At 45.9% G+C, this 16,685-nt stretch overlaps 9 protein-coding genes across 9 annotated transcripts; 5 read left to right on the top strand and 4 right to left on the bottom strand.

The window, feature by feature from the left end:
• Window positions 1–49: 49 nt before the first annotated feature.
• OGAPODRAFT_100299 (uncharacterized protein) lies at window positions 50–3,064 on the top strand. The gene has a single exon (XM_018352970.1). The coding sequence runs from the start codon at window positions 159–161 to the stop codon at window positions 1,389–1,391; it is 1,233 nt and encodes a 410-aa protein (XP_018210560.1). The 5' UTR covers window positions 50–158; the 3' UTR covers window positions 1,392–3,064.
• OGAPODRAFT_94074 (uncharacterized protein) lies at window positions 50–4,921 on the bottom strand (the record flags this gene model as incomplete). The annotated part of the gene is made up of 2 exons (XM_018357465.1): window positions 50–3,059; window positions 3,204–4,921. The coding sequence occupies 2 exons, from the start codon at window positions 4,919–4,921 to the stop codon at window positions 1,400–1,402; spliced, it is 3,378 nt and encodes a 1,125-aa protein (XP_018210559.1). The 3' UTR covers window positions 50–1,399.
• Window positions 4,922–5,168: 247 nt separating this feature from the next.
• OGAPODRAFT_8417 (uncharacterized protein) lies at window positions 5,169–5,567 on the top strand (the record flags this gene model as incomplete). The annotated part of the gene is made up of 1 exon (XM_018356760.1): window positions 5,169–5,567. The coding sequence occupies one exon, from the start codon at window positions 5,169–5,171 to the stop codon at window positions 5,565–5,567; it is 399 nt and encodes a 132-aa protein (XP_018210558.1).
• OGAPODRAFT_94072 (uncharacterized protein) lies at window positions 5,177–6,055 on the bottom strand (the record flags this gene model as incomplete). The annotated part of the gene is made up of 1 exon (XM_018357464.1): window positions 5,177–6,055. One exon carries the CDS (start codon window positions 6,053–6,055, stop codon window positions 5,753–5,755), a length of 303 nt encoding a protein of 100 aa, XP_018210557.1. The 3' UTR covers window positions 5,177–5,752.
• Window positions 6,056–6,077: 22 nt separating this feature from the next.
• OGAPODRAFT_94071 (uncharacterized protein) lies at window positions 6,078–9,666 on the bottom strand (the record flags this gene model as incomplete). Its single annotated transcript, XM_018357463.1, has 2 exons — window positions 6,078–9,140; window positions 9,305–9,666. The coding sequence occupies 2 exons, from the start codon at window positions 9,664–9,666 to the stop codon at window positions 6,128–6,130; spliced, it is 3,375 nt and encodes a 1,124-aa protein (XP_018210556.1). The 3' UTR covers window positions 6,078–6,127.
• A 64-nt stretch (window positions 9,667–9,730) lies between these two features.
• Window positions 9,731–10,975, top strand: OGAPODRAFT_94070 (uncharacterized protein; the record flags this gene model as incomplete). Its single annotated transcript, XM_018357462.1, has 1 exon — window positions 9,731–10,975. The coding sequence occupies one exon, from the start codon at window positions 9,731–9,733 to the stop codon at window positions 10,973–10,975; it is 1,245 nt and encodes a 414-aa protein (XP_018210555.1).
• Window positions 10,976–11,269: 294 nt separating this feature from the next.
• On the top strand, window positions 11,270–13,058 carry OGAPODRAFT_76562 (uncharacterized protein; the record flags this gene model as incomplete). Its single annotated transcript, XM_018356197.1, has 1 exon — window positions 11,270–13,058. One exon carries the CDS (start codon window positions 11,270–11,272, stop codon window positions 12,860–12,862), a length of 1,593 nt encoding a protein of 530 aa, XP_018210554.1. The 3' UTR covers window positions 12,863–13,058.
• Window positions 13,047–16,461, top strand: OGAPODRAFT_76561 (uncharacterized protein; the record flags this gene model as incomplete). The annotated part of the gene is made up of 2 exons (XM_018356196.1): window positions 13,047–15,330; window positions 15,377–16,461. 2 exons carry the CDS (start codon window positions 13,047–13,049, stop codon window positions 15,421–15,423), a joined length of 2,331 nt encoding a protein of 776 aa, XP_018210553.1. The 3' UTR covers window positions 15,424–16,461.
• On the bottom strand, window positions 13,621–16,547 carry OGAPODRAFT_76560 (uncharacterized protein; the record flags this gene model as incomplete). The annotated part of the gene is made up of 1 exon (XM_018356195.1): window positions 13,621–16,547. The coding sequence occupies one exon, from the start codon at window positions 16,545–16,547 to the stop codon at window positions 15,588–15,590; it is 960 nt and encodes a 319-aa protein (XP_018210552.1). The 3' UTR covers window positions 13,621–15,587.
• Between the last annotated feature and the right edge of the window lie 138 nt (window positions 16,548–16,685).

Genomic DNA, 16,685 nt, shown 5'->3' with positions numbered 1-16,685 from the left:
GAAAAAAAAAAAAGATTAGTTTGATTTCTTTTATGCTAGATGTGGAGGAGGAATTTGAAAGTCTTAAAGCAATTTACCCAGAAATCGAGCTGGACTTTTCAGCGAAATCAGGACGCCTCGTGATTCCAGTTGCATTAGATAAGGAGCTGGAGATCCGTATGGAAAATAGCGCTCAGTCGCAGCTTATCGCGAATCTTAGCCCCATAGAGCTCTGTTTCACGCTTCAAGACAAGTATCCAGAGGAAGAGCCTCCACATTTGGAGCTCCGTGGTGCTCACTGGATAGTTCCTAGTAACAAGGATTCGATAGTGGCCTCCCTGATAGGCTTATGGCAGGATTATCGCGAGATTGTGCTTTTTTCTATTATCGATTACATAAAAGAGCGAAGCCGTGATGCCTTTGGAGTGATTGACTTATCGCAGCCCTTGGTGCTTGATAAACAGAAATACGAACAATACGTGGCGGCAGATACACAGGCAAAGCAAGACCAATTCAACCTGACCACGTTCATGTGCGAGATATGTCAGACGGACAAGAAGGGTCTTGCGGTGCAAAGATTTGAATCGTGTGGCCATATCTATTGCAACGAGTGTTTGAGAGATTATTTTACCTCCAACATACTTCGTGGAGAGCTCGACAATATCCATTGTCCTTCTTTTGATTGCACCAAAGCCTATGTGGAGACCAATGATCGATTGTCCCGAGGCGTGATGAATCAAGATTTGAAGCAATTCGAAAAAGAATTCTTCCAGGTCCCGCTGACAAAAGAGTTTCTCAACAAAGTAGTCGACCCAGAACTGACAGAAAGGTATTGGAAGCTCAACACAACATTCAAATTCGAAAAATATAGGCGATTGTTCCCTTTCAGAGTAGCCCAGTGTCCTCGTAGGCATTGTGCTAAATATTTTCTTCGCAAAGACGAGAACAATTTACTCTCGATCTGTCCCGATTGCCAAATGGCATTTTGCTTTGGGTGTCTTCATTCGTGGCATGGTGATCTCAACAGTTGCAGAAACTATCTTGGCGAAAAGATCCCATTGGAAGATATTCAGCTGTGGCTCGAGCATGAACCAGGCTCCCAGACGCGCAATAATTTGGCTTTCAAGTACGGCAGAAAAGCGATTGTTTTTGCCGTAGAGGAGCATCTTTCGGATATGATGTTTGAAGACCTGATTGAGTCAGGAGAGGCAGGGATCGTCCGGTGTCCATCCTGCTCTCTACTTATTCAGCGTTCTGATGGTTGCAACAAGATGACATGTTCCCGGTGCCGAACCTACTTCTGCAATTTGTGTGGTGAGACATTATCAAGGACGGATCCGTATTCTCATTACAATAACCCTATGAACGAATGTTTCAGACGGCTTTTCGATGGCCTGGTTCAGGAATCATAGTTGAGCCCCTATCGCTTTTTTGGTGGCCTGCTGTATCTGACAACCTCACGCACAAGACGACAGCGACGATAGTCGCCGGACTTGTCATATGCCCACTCTCCGTCAATCTCCATCTCATCCAAGACACCGTTTTCGAGGCACCAAGATTCCGGATCGGCGTCCACTGTCCAGCTTTTTTCCGTGAACTTCCAGCTTGGGCTAGGAGCTTGCACCAGTGAGAGATTGGTAGTCCCCTTGGGTCTTTTTTTCTGTATTCTAAGGGTATCGGACTCATTGAAAATCGACGAAGAATACATGTAAAGTTCGTAGACAGAAGGCTTGATAAGGTCCTGTTTTTCTATCTGGTAAATTTGGATGGTCCTGTATTGAGGAGGATCATCCACTATCAACTCACCCAGCCTAAACGCTCTGTTTTTCACTTCAGTTTTGTGTTTCGGTGGGAGCTTGTGTTTAGTCGCTGGCTTGAGCTGTTTGAGGATATGTTGGCGGTTGGGATGTTTCAACAGAACCAGAACCCACACAGTGATAATAAAAATCGCTCGCCATGGAACGTAGGGCCCAAGGACTACCGTTATGAGAATTAGTGCAATCAGATTGAAGAAATGCTTGGTACTTCGTTTCTCGTCCTTGAAACTGTAATTTTCGTAGATGCTATCTTGCATGCGAGTCATCATCTTGATTATGTCGGAGGTAAGATTCTGTAAATCTCTCATGTTGATCAGTAGTTTCACTTTATCCACCACGCCCGTGGGCCCCTTCTCAGTGGTGTCCTCGTCTTCCTCCAGAACAGCCTTGAACACCAAATTGGTTTTCGAGTCTGCTGTGAATACCTCGTAAAATAGACTGGAGCTTCCCTCGTCCTCTGAGTCTGTTGATGTTCTGGAGCTTATTGTGGACAACTCCAGCTCCTGGCTCAGTATACGTTCGAGTGTCCTACTTCTCTCGAGCAAAATGCGTTGCCTGTCCAATTCCCAGGCATTTTCGGTTCGCAAAAACCCAAATATTGAGCTGTCACCACGCGCACGCGTGGGAATGATATCTGGCTTCGCTAAAGGATGACGATAGAGATAGTTTGGAATGAGAACCCCCGTCAGAACGTAAAAAACCGGGTAAACAAGAAACAGGTAGGGCATTAGACATCCCCAGGTATAGAGAATCAGAAATGTCAGTGTCAACGAGGGCTTATCCCAGGATATGACGTGAATTATAGAGTATTGAAGACTGAACACGAGATCCATTTTCGAGCTCAACGTCTTGAAATTTCTGCTGATCCTCTTTATAGAGAGCCCTGGCTGTTCTATCCTATGCCGGTCCTCCAATCGCTTTCTCAAATCATCCATCGATTCATCGGACCGTCGAGGGATTGCATCTAACAGCTTGTTGGTCAGTTTGTCCATGAAATGCACCTTGTCGTGAGATTCCTGTTCTGATAAATCTCTGAGCTCATCGAAATCTGCTTTTGTTAACCGATCAGCACCAACTGAGGAAACGGTCGAGATCACAGCTGCCAGAGCTGCTCTTTTGCGCCCTTCTTCAAGGCCCTTTCCACCTCTTTTGCTATGCAAATAGTCATTGGAACGATTTTGTATCTCATTAATGGCATTGAGAGCTATCTTCCGTGGAATAGATAGCCCCTTCCCGGAACTTGAGGTCGAAGGAGGAGAATTGCTCATTTGTCTGATAAGTTATTTCTACAAATGATTTCTGGGGACTCCTGGTGCACGGAAGTCTACTTATTCATACTGACTAAAAAAAGGCATGGAAAGAAGCTTGTCGCAGTCAACTCTCCGGTGGTGTGACCATGTGAGGCACCCAGCGAGCATGTCAACAAAGTGCTCAAAACCAGCTCCAGGCTCTGTGTGATAGCGAGCAAGATGCCGAGATAGGCTGAAAGAAGATGGCTTAAACTTGCAACCACTTTTCTTCGAATGCAGATATGAGGAGTTCAATGATCCGTCATCGTTGAATGCTTTCCATAACAGTGTGCGGAAGTTGAGAGAGTTTGTAGACGGTCTGTTTAGATTGACTATGGGCCCTTCCTTTAGCAATTGTGTGCGCAGTTCAAGAATGTAACTCCTAGGAGGAGGACCAAAGTAGGAGATAAAGAAGTCGAGAAGCTCATACTCGTCTTTGGCACAGAATATCGGGGTCCCCGTATAGAGTTCAGCCATGATTGCTCCAAAAGACCATATGTCGATCTTGTGGTTATATCTGGCTCCGATACACACTTCGGGTGCTCTGTAGAATCTTGACTGCAAGTAGGAGAATACGGGACGGCCATGCTCGCAAGATGACCCGAAGTCTATCACTTTGACGTGAAATCCTAGTTGATTATTGTAAGCTAGCATCAAGTTCTCTGGCTTCATGTCACAATGAATTAGTTTTTGCTCATGGATGAATCGCAGCCCGTGTAAGGTGTTGCTTCCGAACTTTCTCAACAACCCCATGCCCAAACCTCTGAACTTTGAAATTTCAATGAGCTCATAGAGGTTGATAAGAAGCAGTTCTGTGACGATGCAAATATGTGATCTAAAATGAAAATGCTCAAAATATTGGACTACGTATGGAGAGCATCCGCTGAGGCTCTTCAGGCACTTGATCTCACTCATAGCCTGTACAGACCAGTCCATTTCGTTTTTCACGATCTTGATGGCCACAAGCTGCTGTGTCTTGTGGTCCTTGGCACATATGACAGACCCAAAGGATCCCTTGCCAAGTTTGGCCATAATTTCGTACCGGTAATTTATATGGTCACCAACGGCGCATCTGTAGTCCTTGTTCTTGTCGTCAAAACCAAAATTGTAGCTATAATTTTGACTGTCAACTCGGGCCTTGACGCTTCTGTCTCCCGTGAAGTATATTTCTCTCTTTCTCAGTATTTCACCTCGTTCATACACAGTCAGTTGCTGGTACATGCTAGGATCGGCAGTCGCCAAATTTTGAGGACTATGTGGTGGTCTCTCATGGCGACCTTGGGAGGCATAATGCAAAAATTGGCGGAATTGGTGGGCGATTTTTGAGCTGCTCTCCATGAGCTTATACAGCTCCTCTTCGGAGGAGACAGGTTTGCGTCGTTGCCGGTTAGAAGGAATGGATGGAATTCGATGGGCCGGAGGCACTGTAGGACGATTTATCCCTGGTTTTCTATCTGGTTTATTCAGGACTTGGAGATCAGCGACACTTGACGATGACACTATTCCTCGAGCTGGAGGCTGCTTCAGGCTCTGTCTTCTTTGCAGCGGAACGTTCTCTTTTTCGTGTCTCGAACGGTTCAACGAGGACATGGTAGGATTCAAATAGGATGGAGTAGATGCAGTGTGCAAGCTGAGATGGTGCATCGATTTTGAGGTCGGGAGGGCTGACGGAGGGTTGGCGAATGGTTTTCTATGTGTGTGTTTGGAATCGCTGTAGTACCTTTTGGCGACAGGTAGTCTGGAGTTATCTGCATGTGGAGGGTCTAACAGTTTGAGAGACTTTGTTGAGGGCGAGCGTGTGGGGATTTTCGAGCTGAATTGCGGATCTAGGGGCATGTTTAATGAAAATCGTTTAGATGTGCCAGACAGCTGCGTTTGATGATGCAGGGCACTCCGTTCCGTCTTCGTGCCAGACTTTGAGCCAGCATTGTGTATTTGAAATCCGTTGAGATCGTTGGAGAGTGATGTCAATTGCGAATCACCTCGGAAAGGCATTGAGACGGATCCAAGAATGAAATTGTATATTTTTTGCCGATCTGTAAGTAAATAAACAGATATTGTACATGAAAAATAATTTATCTGGATGGAGCAGATAGATTTGACTGTTCCCGAGAACTACACCACACAGACGCTCTTGCTGATATGTCAAACGCTGTTTGAGTGTTTGCATTCGTCCTCAGGTAAGAATTTTGACCTGGGCACTATACTAAAGAGAACGAAAGAAAATCCACTAATGAAAGATAGTCCGCAGTGGACACCGTCTGAAAGCCAGCTGCTGGCTCTTTACAACAATCTCATGCTTGAAAACGGGCTTATCGACTCTGTAGACAAGGATATGGAGTTCTACAGAATGAACGAGCCGCTGGTAGTAGAAATCTGCGAACGACTATACAACGCTCGCGTGTCCGAATTGCGAAGAGAGATAGAGGAGAATAAAGAGAGGTTTGCCCAACTTTTACAAATTGTCAAAGGAGCGAGCTAACGAGCCGCAGATAAACTTCTTGCACAAACTTATGCTACATTTGTACACTAGACTTCTCATTCACTATTCCTACACTGAGCATCACATGTCCAAAATGCGCGTTCCCCAGCTTCTGTAATCTGATACTCCTTCCCTGGTCATTTATATACACACAATAATGAGAAACCTTATTTACACGATCGGAATCATTTTTCTATTTTAGCGTTTGCTTGTTGTTCTGCCGCCTCCCTCAGTATCTTCTCCTTTTTGATATCAAAAGGACGCTTCTCCTTGAAATACTTGACCCACGAGGCCACGCAGTCTTTCTGGAACTGGGAATCCTCCTTAGAGCAGTTTTTCCTGATTTTCTCTTGCACGTTCTTGTCTAGCGGATTCACCACATCGATTCTGTCCAAACATTTGAAATAAATGTCCCTGCTTTCCCAGCACTTCTCTCGCTTCGAGCGGTTTGGAGCCTCTGGTGACTTTTCTTTGCTAAACAACCCCATACTGTCTATAGAATATAAAAGTCGCTAATATACTATCTTCGTTCTTTACACATTTTTGTGCCGCGCACGTAATTAGTCTTTCTTCAGTGTACGCTGCTTTTCAGCGTTCTGAATCACCTTTTCGTCAACAAATAAGCCCTTCTTGCGACGAACCTCATTCATGTACCGTCTTGCAATATTCTCACGCTCCGCATACTCACCGAGCTCCTCCAGTTCTTCCTCCGTAGTCGGGATCCAAAACGGATCCTCGTCGATAATTTGGAAGCCAGTGAAGACCAGTTGTGGAGAGGCTGCTCCAGACGTTTTCTTGCGGATGTCTTCGCTGAATCCAAACGCCTCAATCACCGGAATACGAGCACTGACTGTAAAGAACGGAGTGCCCTCTTTCATTTCCTCACTAATGATAGTTCCGCGACGACGCTGAATCACAGCGTACACCTTACCCAGCACTTCTGCAGAGGCCTGGATATCACAGGAATACATTGCCAGCATCAATCTCGGCGACCAGTCCAAGAACCCTTTGTGCACAGCGTCTTTTGTGGCACCGAGTAAACGGCCAGCCACGTTATTCACAGGAACAGGCTCGTCAAGCTTCTGAATGCTCTTGACAAAGAGAGCAATGCCCTGAGTAGGCTCTGCTGTCAACGGGCCCTCAAAGCATGCAATCTGGAATCCATTCAACAGACTGTCCTCATACTCAAACTTTTCAGATCTGGAGTCGGTACCAAGCAAACGGCGAAGACGGTTGTCTGGCGTATCAAACAGGATGTTCGGGCCCACTTGCTTTGGGGCAAATGAAACAACGCGCAGATGGGTATCTTTCCAGTCGATATTGTCTTTCATCTTGGATTTGTTACCGGACTCCAGTGCCTCCTTCAGTCTCTCGGAGAACTCTTTTTTGCTGAGCACGCTACCCACAATGGTCTCCTCTTCATCTTCTCCTCTGATATGCCGACGGACAAGCTTTGCAATAGAAGCCTTATTTTCCAGTAAAAAACTGGTAGCTTTCTCCGGAAGCGGCCTTGTCTCAAGCAGAATATGGTACTTATCCAGCTTGATCTCGACCACACCCCTGCCCAGTTCACCCTTTGGCGGGTTCATGTCGACGTGAGCCAGTATTGTCTCTCTGAACGGAATCATCGGCTTGGAGGACGTAATTTCGATACCAGCAAACCGCTCACGGAGATCCCTCAAGCATCTCTCGAGGTGCAACTCACCTGCCGTTGCCAAAATATGCTCCCCGGTGTCCTCCAAATAAGTCTGCACGCAAGGATCGGCTTGGTTCAAAAGCTCCAGTCCGCGCGCTAAACGATCCATATGGACCGGATTGACAGGCTCCACTGCAACCTTCACAATTGGCGGGTTGTTCAAATTGATGCCTGCCAGATTGACGCCAATCACGCCCGGGGAAATGAGAGTGCCGCTTTTAAGCACCTTGCCCTCCAAACCACCAATACCAACGATACTTCCTGCTGGAGCTTCTTCCAACGAGATGAGCTCCCGACCCATCAGCAGGTACAGATGAGTAATAGTCACGTGGCTGGTGTGCTCCTCTGGGTTCAGTGGGTCAAATTTAGGCTCCAACACAGTCAGCTCTTGTCCAACAGAGAGTGTGCCGCTGTAAATTCTGGCAAACCCGATAACAGCCTCTTTTTTCACTTCCGTTTCCTCTTCTCCTTCTTCCTCCTGCTCGAACTCCCATTCCACCTCTCCTGAATCCTTGACCACACCAAAGTTATCATCCTCGGAAGATTGTTCGAGCTTTTTGGCCTCCTCTGCGGCTTTCAGAGCGGCCAGACGGGCTCTGCGGCCGAGCTCGAGCCGGTCTTCTTCACCAATCGCTTGTTTCTGATTCTGTGGCAGTTCATCTTCGGGAATAGATAACATCTTGGAGACATAGCAGCTGACAATACCCTTGCTGTTGCATTCAACCATATCTTTTCTCAATCGCGCGTCGATCATGTTAGAGCTCGGAGTAGGGTCTAGAATATGAGGAATCCGCTCTTTCTGTGACTGCAACGGAGATGGCAGCTTGTCCACAACAGTGAGCAGCACGGCGTTCGAAACAGGAAGCCACTGGCTCATAACGGTGTTTATCAGTTGCTTTGTATCTTTTGATCTAAGGTCTCTTGGAAGCACCTTTATTCCGAGAGATTTCACAATCTTCTCGAGTTTCTCTGTGTCCTTGTGCAGCAAAATGGTATCGTAGATGTGCCAAATGCTGTCCAGCACAAAACTCACAAAAAGCGGCTTCAGAGTTCTGCCTTTCAATGCCTTTGCTGGTATCACTTTTTTAGTCTTCGGGTCGAAGTAGAAGTCCCCCCAAAGACATTTCTGGAGCAAGTCTCTTTTGATACCCAACTTCTTTTCGTAAATCACAGCAAACTGAGCAATATTGAAGCCCCAGCCATCGATGGCAGAACCAAATATAACGTTGTTCTTTTCGGGAGAAAAATAGATGTCCTCGTCGTCCTTCTCGACGTATTCCTCCACCTCGCCTCTCTCGACCTTTTCTCTCCACAGCATATCATCTTGCATTCTCTCTCCCGCAAAAAATGATCCAATGACCGAATTAACCTGCTCGATTAATTTGGATAGATGCAAATAGGCCTCGACAGACGTCATTTGCAACTCTGTGATCAGTCTGTCTATTTTGTTCAGAACGAGGATCGGCTTGAGCTTGTCAACCCAGGCCTGGCGCAGCACCGTGACTGTCTGCGAGCACACACCTTCCACCACGTCTACTAGAACAACGGCGCCATCACACAGTCTGGAGGCGGTACTGACTTCCGAAGAGAAGTCGATGTGGCCAGGAGAATCGATCAGGTTGATTAGGTACTCATTGACAATGGAAGTTTCCTGGGCCCTCGAGATGGTCTTGAAATACAAAGAAATGGCCGAAGACTCCATCGTGATTCCCCGGAGTTGCTCGTCTGGTCGGGAATCAAGATACCGCACTTTGCCTGCCATTCTCTGAGAAATGATACCATTGGATGCAAGCAAGGAATCCGACAACGTAGTCTTGCCGTGATCGACATGTGCGAGAATGCAAATGTTGCGAATGTTGCCGGTCTGGGCCTGCAACCTGGCGATCTCTTCTGGTGTCAAATGCATTAGCAGATAAAATTTTATCGACGCTATTTTTAAATATTCTACACGGGAAAAGCGACGGTCGTCCACAAGCGGTGTATCTGAACAGCAAAGTATCAAATAGCCGGTTTTTAGGTTCGTCTCTTGCGAGGTGTGGACTCCTCGCTCTCATCATCGTCTTCGTCGTACTGGGCCAGCAATGGGTTCAGGCTCCCTTGCATCTGGCCGCTGTTGATCTTTTTTAGGTGGCGAACGTAGGTAGCAGAACTGAGAGAAAATATACGGTCTTCGTCTGTGAACTGTATCTTCTTCCCTCGCGAAGACGATGTCGATGTGGTGGACTTCGTGAAGTTCTCGAATCCTTTGATGATATTCCCGTGTTGCGCTCCTTCCGATAGATATGCGGTCTCTTTGTTGAAGATGTCTTCTTCCAGCTTCGCAACCTCTCGATCGATCTCCTTCTTGCGGTTAAGTGCGTCTTTCAGCTTCTTTTTCAGCCGTTCGTAGTCCTGCTGAGACATGGTAAGGCTGGATTAATTCAACTTTATTTTCTCGCGAAATTTTATTTACTTTTTTAACAACACTATGGACTTCGACTTTCCCTCCTTAATTGTCGACTCGAACTCGTCGTACACCAAAGCAGGCCTGTCGACCTTTGATATCCCGTCAGTGGTGATGCCCACGGTGTACTCGCGGGAATCTGTCGATAAGGGCGACTACATCTTTGGCGACGACATAGACTTGTATCCGCAAAATAATATCTACACAATATATAGCGAGGGCATAGTCTACAACTGGGATGCCATGTCGCAACACTGGGCGCAGTTGTACTCCGATCTGAAAGTCAAGTCGAACGAAATTCCCCTGGTGGTGACCGAGAACGCTTGGAACACCAAGAAAAATAAAGTTAAGGCATGTCAGGTTGCTTTTGAAGAGCTAGAGGTGCCCATTTTCTCCATTCTCAAAAGACAGCTTTGTACCGCATTTTCTGTCTCCAAGCCTTTCTCCTCCATTGTCGTGGATATCGATGACGATATCGTCAGTGTCACCCCCATCAGCAATGGATCTGTGCTCACAAAAGGCATCCAATTCACCAAATTTGGTGGCGACTTCCTCAGCCCATTTGCTTTGGAGTTCATACAATCCAAATTCCCCAACGAGCCAGTGGACTCATTCCTCATTCCCAAACCATTCCAATCGGTCCCAATGAGTGACTCTTTCAAAACATACCAAATATCGACTTCTCTAGCCGAATTCAAAAATGTGCTGCTGCACGCTTCCTTGTATCCACTGTCGCCTGACCAACAAGATCTCCCTCCACAGACCAATTATCCACAATATGAGTCTCACTCCCAGATTGAATTTAGAAACTACGAGCTCCCAAATAGACGTCTGATCAAAGACATAGGCATTGAACAGTATAAGCTGGCTGAGCCATTGTTCAACCCTGCCGAATACTCGAAGAAACTGCCTCACCTCAAGGTCGCGCAAGATGCAGAAGGGATCTCTAGCTTGATCTTGAAGTCCATGAAAAGCCTCGAAGCCCCAGCTACTCTGTATATGGAGCTCCTGAAAAACATCGTTTTCACCGGCTCGCTTTCCGGAATTCCAAACCTTGAACACAGAATTGCCCAAGACCTAGCTAGACTGATTTCAGACTACACAATCATTACCTACCTTTCTCCTGACACTGTTGAAAGACAGTTCGACTCCTGGGTTGGAGCCAACGTGCTTACGAGCTCATCCGTGGGTGATTTCGGCAACCTGTTCATCAGCAAGGAAGAATACCAGGAGAATGGAGAGGACTATATAGTAGAGAAATTTAAATAGTGTACAATAACCTGCAATTAATAAAAACAGATAATTAATATACGGGACATTGAGTGAGAGGCCTGTTCCTCAAAGCGAAAGTGGATATATCAGTAAAGGTCTAATTTCGACCGACCTATGGCAGCCATCGACACTCTGCTGCATTCACTATGAAACGCAGTATACTCCTACAACAAACATTAGGTCATAAAGTGTCGTGCGCCACACAAACCCAATGATGAAAAATCTTGACCGTAGCTCGTCTCTATGTTCATTTGTTCCTCGATCAAAAGATATAATATATTTTGTCGAGCAATGTCGCAGAGCATTTCCACCAGTGCACCATCGTCTCAAGCCACTGCAACTGCTGGAGTGGCTGGTAAAAAAGTCAAAGAGTCTTTGCAGTTCAACTTAAAGACCCCCAAAGGTACCAAAGACTGGGCAGATAAGGATATGATTATCAGAGAAGCCATTTTCAACAAGCTCACATCTCTTTTTAAATCGCATGGCGGCGTGACTATTGACACGCCTGTCTTTGAGCTCAGAGAAATTCTGGCTGGTAAGTACGGGGAAGACTCAAAGTTGATCTACAATCTGGAGGACCAAGGAGGTGAACTGACGTCCTTGAGGTACGACTTGACTGTTCCCTTTGCCAGATACGTTGCCATGAATGGAATATCAAATATCAAGAGGTACCACATTGCCAAGGTTTACAGAAGAGACCAGCCGGCTATGACGAAGGGAAGAATGAGAGAGTTCTACCAATGTGACTTCGACATTGCGGGAAGCTACGATTCTATGGTTCCAGACGCAGAGATAATGAATATTCTTGTTTCTGGTCTTACTGGACTCGGCATCAGAGATTTCAAAATCAAACTGAACCACAGAAAGATCTTGGACGGTATTTTCCAGGTCTGTGGAGTAAAAGAAGAAGACGTGCGTAAAGTCTCTTCTGCGGTGGACAAACTGGACAAGTCTCCCTGGGATACGGTTAAAAAGGAGATGTGTGAAGAAAAGAACCAGCCGGAGGATGTCGCTGACAGAATCGGAGAGTATGTGAAGATCAATGGCACGCTCAGAGACGTTCTGGCCAGATTATCCAGCGATCCAACTTTGATGGCCAACGAGTCCGCAAAACAGGGTATTGACGAGATTACCACTATGGCAGACTATGTCGAAGCCTTTGAGGTTGACCATTACATCTCTTTTGACATGTCTCTGGCCCGCGGTTTGGACTACTACACAGGTGTGATATACGAGGCCGTGACGTCTCAGAGTGCGCCTCCTAAGGACGCTGCCGAGAAGAAGGCCCGGGCGAAAAAATCCAAGAAGGACGACGAGGATGCTTCAGAGTATGTTGGCGTCGGGTCTATTGCTGCTGGTGGCCGTTACGATGGTCTAGTTGGAATGTTCCTAGGAACAAACTCCAAGGGAAAAAAAGCTCCATCCATCCCTTGTGTTGGTGTCTCGTTTGGTGTGGAAAGGCTGTTTTCGCTCATCAAGCAGAGGGCAGAACTGGCAGACAAGATTAGAGCATCCTCGACCCAGGTGTATGTGATGGCCTTTGGTGGTGGTGAAGGATGGAACGGATTTTTGAAGGAAAGAATGGCTATTGCTGCCAAACTCTGGAAGGCGGGAATTGAGTGTGAATACTTGTACAAAGCCAAGGCCAATCCACGTAAGCAGTTCGAGGCTGCTGAGAAGTCGGGATGTCCACTTGCTGTGATCCTGGGGAGGGAAGAGTATCCTCAGGGCCAGGTCAGAGTTAAGGTGCTGGGTACTGGTAACGAAAAAGATGATGGAGAGCTAGTGAGCATCGGAGATCTGGTCGAGGTCGTGAAACAGAGGCTAGATGACCAGAAACACGACGGCATGGACGACGTGACTCGTCTGTTGGCCGGATTATAAAAGTCGGTCGACGCTGCCATAATTAATAATGTGTCAATAGCTAACAAAAAATCGGAGTGAAAACACACCTTATTGTTTTAGACAAGGCTGTATAAGAATAGAAGTTGGATTGGAATCGTCCACAATTCCGAGATCCAATCTTTTCCCTGCAACTTGAACTTCTCAGCTTCTCCAGAAAGTCACCATGGCTAGAAAGAGATCTGCTATAGATTTCCAGTTCGGTGAATGTATTGGAGAAGGTTCCTACTCTAAGGTGTATAGGGGTGTTTCTATACACAACCACCGAACCTATGCAATCAAAATCCTTTCGAAGTCACATATACATAGAGAGAACAAACGCAAGTATGTGAACATAGAGAAGGACACACTCAACATATTGGGCAAACATCCCGGGATAGTGACCTTATATTATACTTTCCAGGACGAAAAATCGCTTTATTTTGTTATTGACTTTGCCAAAAACGGCGAGCTGTTGTCACTGATTCGCAAAATGGGATCTCTTAGCGAAACCCTGAGCAAATACTATTTTGTGCAATTGATTGATGCTGTTGAGTTCATACATTCAAAGGGAATCATTCATAGAGACCTGAAGCCGGAAAACGTTTTGCTTAACCACGAATGGAAACTGATGATTACAGATTTTGGGGCGGCCAAGATCTTGTCTCAGGAAGAGATGGCCAATGGCCGTTCCATGCAGCCTATAGACGAAGCTGGGCGGGAAATGAGCAACCAAACAAGCAACGGGTCGTTTGTAGGAACGGCAGAGTACGTTTCCCCTGAGCTACTAAAGTACAACATTTGCGGGTTCGAATGTGATCTATGGGCCTTGGGCTGCATTCTCTATCAATTCATTGTCGGAAGACCTCCATTCAAAGGTCAAACAGAATATTTGACGTTCGAGAAAATCATCTCTCTAGACTACAGCTTCCCCAAGAACTACTTTGTTCCACCGCAAGTTGAGCAAGTGATCAGAAGTTTACTGGTAGTTGAGCCAGAAAAGAGGTGCAACATTGAAGATCTCAAAAGGCAACCCTGGTTGGAAAACATAGATTGGAACAACAAAGATTTCATCTGGAGAACCAAAGTCCCAAAACTGGAAGCCTATAATCCGCGTTTGCATAATTTGCTTCAATCGAGACAGGTTTCTCCATCAAACTCTAGTTCAAACTTATATGGTCCTTCTGATGGTAAAATATCTAGCAAAACACCTTCTGTGCCTCAAAATGCTCTCAAACGACAGATAATGAACGCACAAAATAATCCGCAGTTGATGAACAAAGTTTTGTCTCACAGACTTGCCGAAAAGGATCCGGAAGTCAAAAATCGGGTGCTAGCAAATCAGTTTCCCCCCGTCGCAGCCAACACCCCAATCGTCAGAAAGTCACCAATATCCAGTGAACTTCGAAACAAGAACGACATAGTTGAAAGAAGAAACAGCTTACAATTCGTCAATGGTGATGGTTCTTCAATCACCCCTCCAGCTTCCGAATCTCCTTCTCCATCGGAAACATCCCTAAGAACCACTTTGCGTATGGTCGGTCCTAGACACAGTCAAGCAATGACTTCTTCCATCAACACACCTCCCCTGTCGACAAACGCGGAGTCGCATCCTTCAAATTCTTCTTTCCAAACATCAGACAGGCGCGTTTCTTCGGACTCCCTTTCGAAAAGCTCCTTGAGTTCGGTACTTCCTAAACGAAGCGACCGACCGGATAGGAAGCCAATTATGCGCGCTCCTTCCATTAACGAGCTTCTAGGGATTCCGCAACCCAGCTCGCAAGCAGTAAGTGCAGCGGGTGCAATAGGAAATATGATGTCACATAAGAGGGCGTTGCAAGCTCCTCAAAACTTGTCGAGCTCTCAATATCAACAACACCAACAACAACAAATGATCAATCCTATTTTACTGGATAAACAGATTCCCAAGAGCATCACGAACAAGCTGATGGCCAATGAATACATCCTCAAGCTTGACAACATTCTCAAATCTGAGCTGACGCATAAGCCAAATCAGTTTGTTCCACAAGGCCATACTTTAGATGACAACATCTTGAACAAGGTTATTACGGAAAATTATCAAAGCCTGAACCGAGACCTCAAAAGTTGCATTCTCATTATCACATCGATGGCCCGGTTACTCATATATGAAATCAATTCGGACTTCAAATTGCAGAACCCTCAATCGTCGACACAATTGCAGGCAATGGATTTTTACTCGAAAATAGTTGAGGTAAAACTGACCAACCGTAACGTGTCAATGTATGACTACGAATTTGACGAAGAATTGAAAGAAGGATACCTTATTTTGGAATTGATGAATATGAACAAGCTCATTTTTCTGAGTGCCTATGATTCAAAAACACTGGTAAGAGGGGGAATCAACTCAAATGTAAGAGTGGGCTTCAAAGTTAATGAATCGGTTTCGTGGATTGATTCGCTTTTGAAAGCCCGTGAACTTTTGCGGCAAAGTAAGGAAACAGGCACTGACTCTGCAGCGAGAGTCACGACAAACAGTGTTCCCAAGAGATCAAGCAGGCCAGCGTCTGCATCTAAATCAGTGAGAAGAAGCTCCTTGCAAAATGGGACAGTCAGCTCTGCTAGCAGCGGTATCAAACAAATGGAATTATCAGATAAGTCGAGCGCAGCAGCGGCCGCCGCAGTGGCCATTGGCAAAAATGCACATTGAGCATTGATTATCTTGTATACTATAATGCATTGACGATTATCAAATGATAGTGTTTATAAATGCTTCAACCAATATGTTGACATCCTTTGAGGCACTGTTGGCGTTTTCCAAAACCTCTTCGTGACTAGCCATTCCTTCTGTTTGATCCAAAACATCTTCCTTCTTCAATCCATTCTGCAAACATTCCAATGCGCTAATCGGAGGCTCTCCCAAACCTGCGTTGGTGATCAAGCTCAGACCGAAAACCTTGACTCCACAATGTCTTGCAATGATTACTTCTGGAACAGTGCTCATCCCAACCGAGTCGCCACCCCACTTTCTAATCAGTCTCACCTCAGCCCTAGTTTCGTATGTTGGTCCAGCCACGTAACAGTAGGTACCTTCATGTATGGTTCTTTTGAGTCTAAGAACCTGTTTTGCTAATCTCAAAAATTCCAACCTGAGATCAAAATCATAAGCATCAGACAGGGGCAAGAATCGAGGTCCATACTTGTCTAGATTGGGACCTCTGAGAGGATGGAAGCCAGCCATACCAGGGATATTCAAGTGATCACTGATAACCATCAAATCGCCCGGTTTATAGTTGGGATTGATGCCTCCGGCAGCATTAGTGACTACTAACGTAGTCACTCCCATGCTTGCTGCCACCCTCACGGGGAACGTTGCCTCTTCAAACGAATAGCCTTCATAGAAATGCAATCTCCCCACCATACACATCACAGGAACCCTGTTGGTGCCAATTTCGCCAAACAATAGTTTCCCCACATGACCCTCAACGGTCGACGTCTTGAAGTTTGGAATTGTGTGGAAGGGGATGGAGACCGTCTCACCTTTCAAAATTTCCGATATGCCTCCCAAGCCTGATCCACATATAATAAGCACCTTCGGAGACAAAAGGCTCTTGTTGGTAGTTCTAGTGGCCAGGTCAGCCAGAATTGATTCCTTTGCCGACTCTATCTTGTCGTCTATGGTTTCAGATCCAAGGGGTGAAGCGGCCATAATTGCTTTTAGCAGCTAAAATATAAATAAAATTATACATTTCCCTATGAAATTTACCCGTATCTATTATTACTGGCACCCAACGTCGTGACAGCAAAAAAACAAACGAGAGTTTACTTTTCGATTAAATTGAGTTTC

This window comes from Ogataea polymorpha (assembly GCF_001664045.1).
Source record: "Ogataea polymorpha strain NCYC 495 leu1.1 chromosome Unknown OGAPOscaffold_4, whole genome shotgun sequence".
Lineage (NCBI taxonomy): Eukaryota > Fungi > Ascomycota > Pichiomycetes > Pichiales > Pichiaceae > Ogataea > Ogataea polymorpha.
The sequence above is the reverse complement of the archived record's forward strand: the minus strand, read 5'-3'. Positions and strand labels throughout refer to the sequence as shown.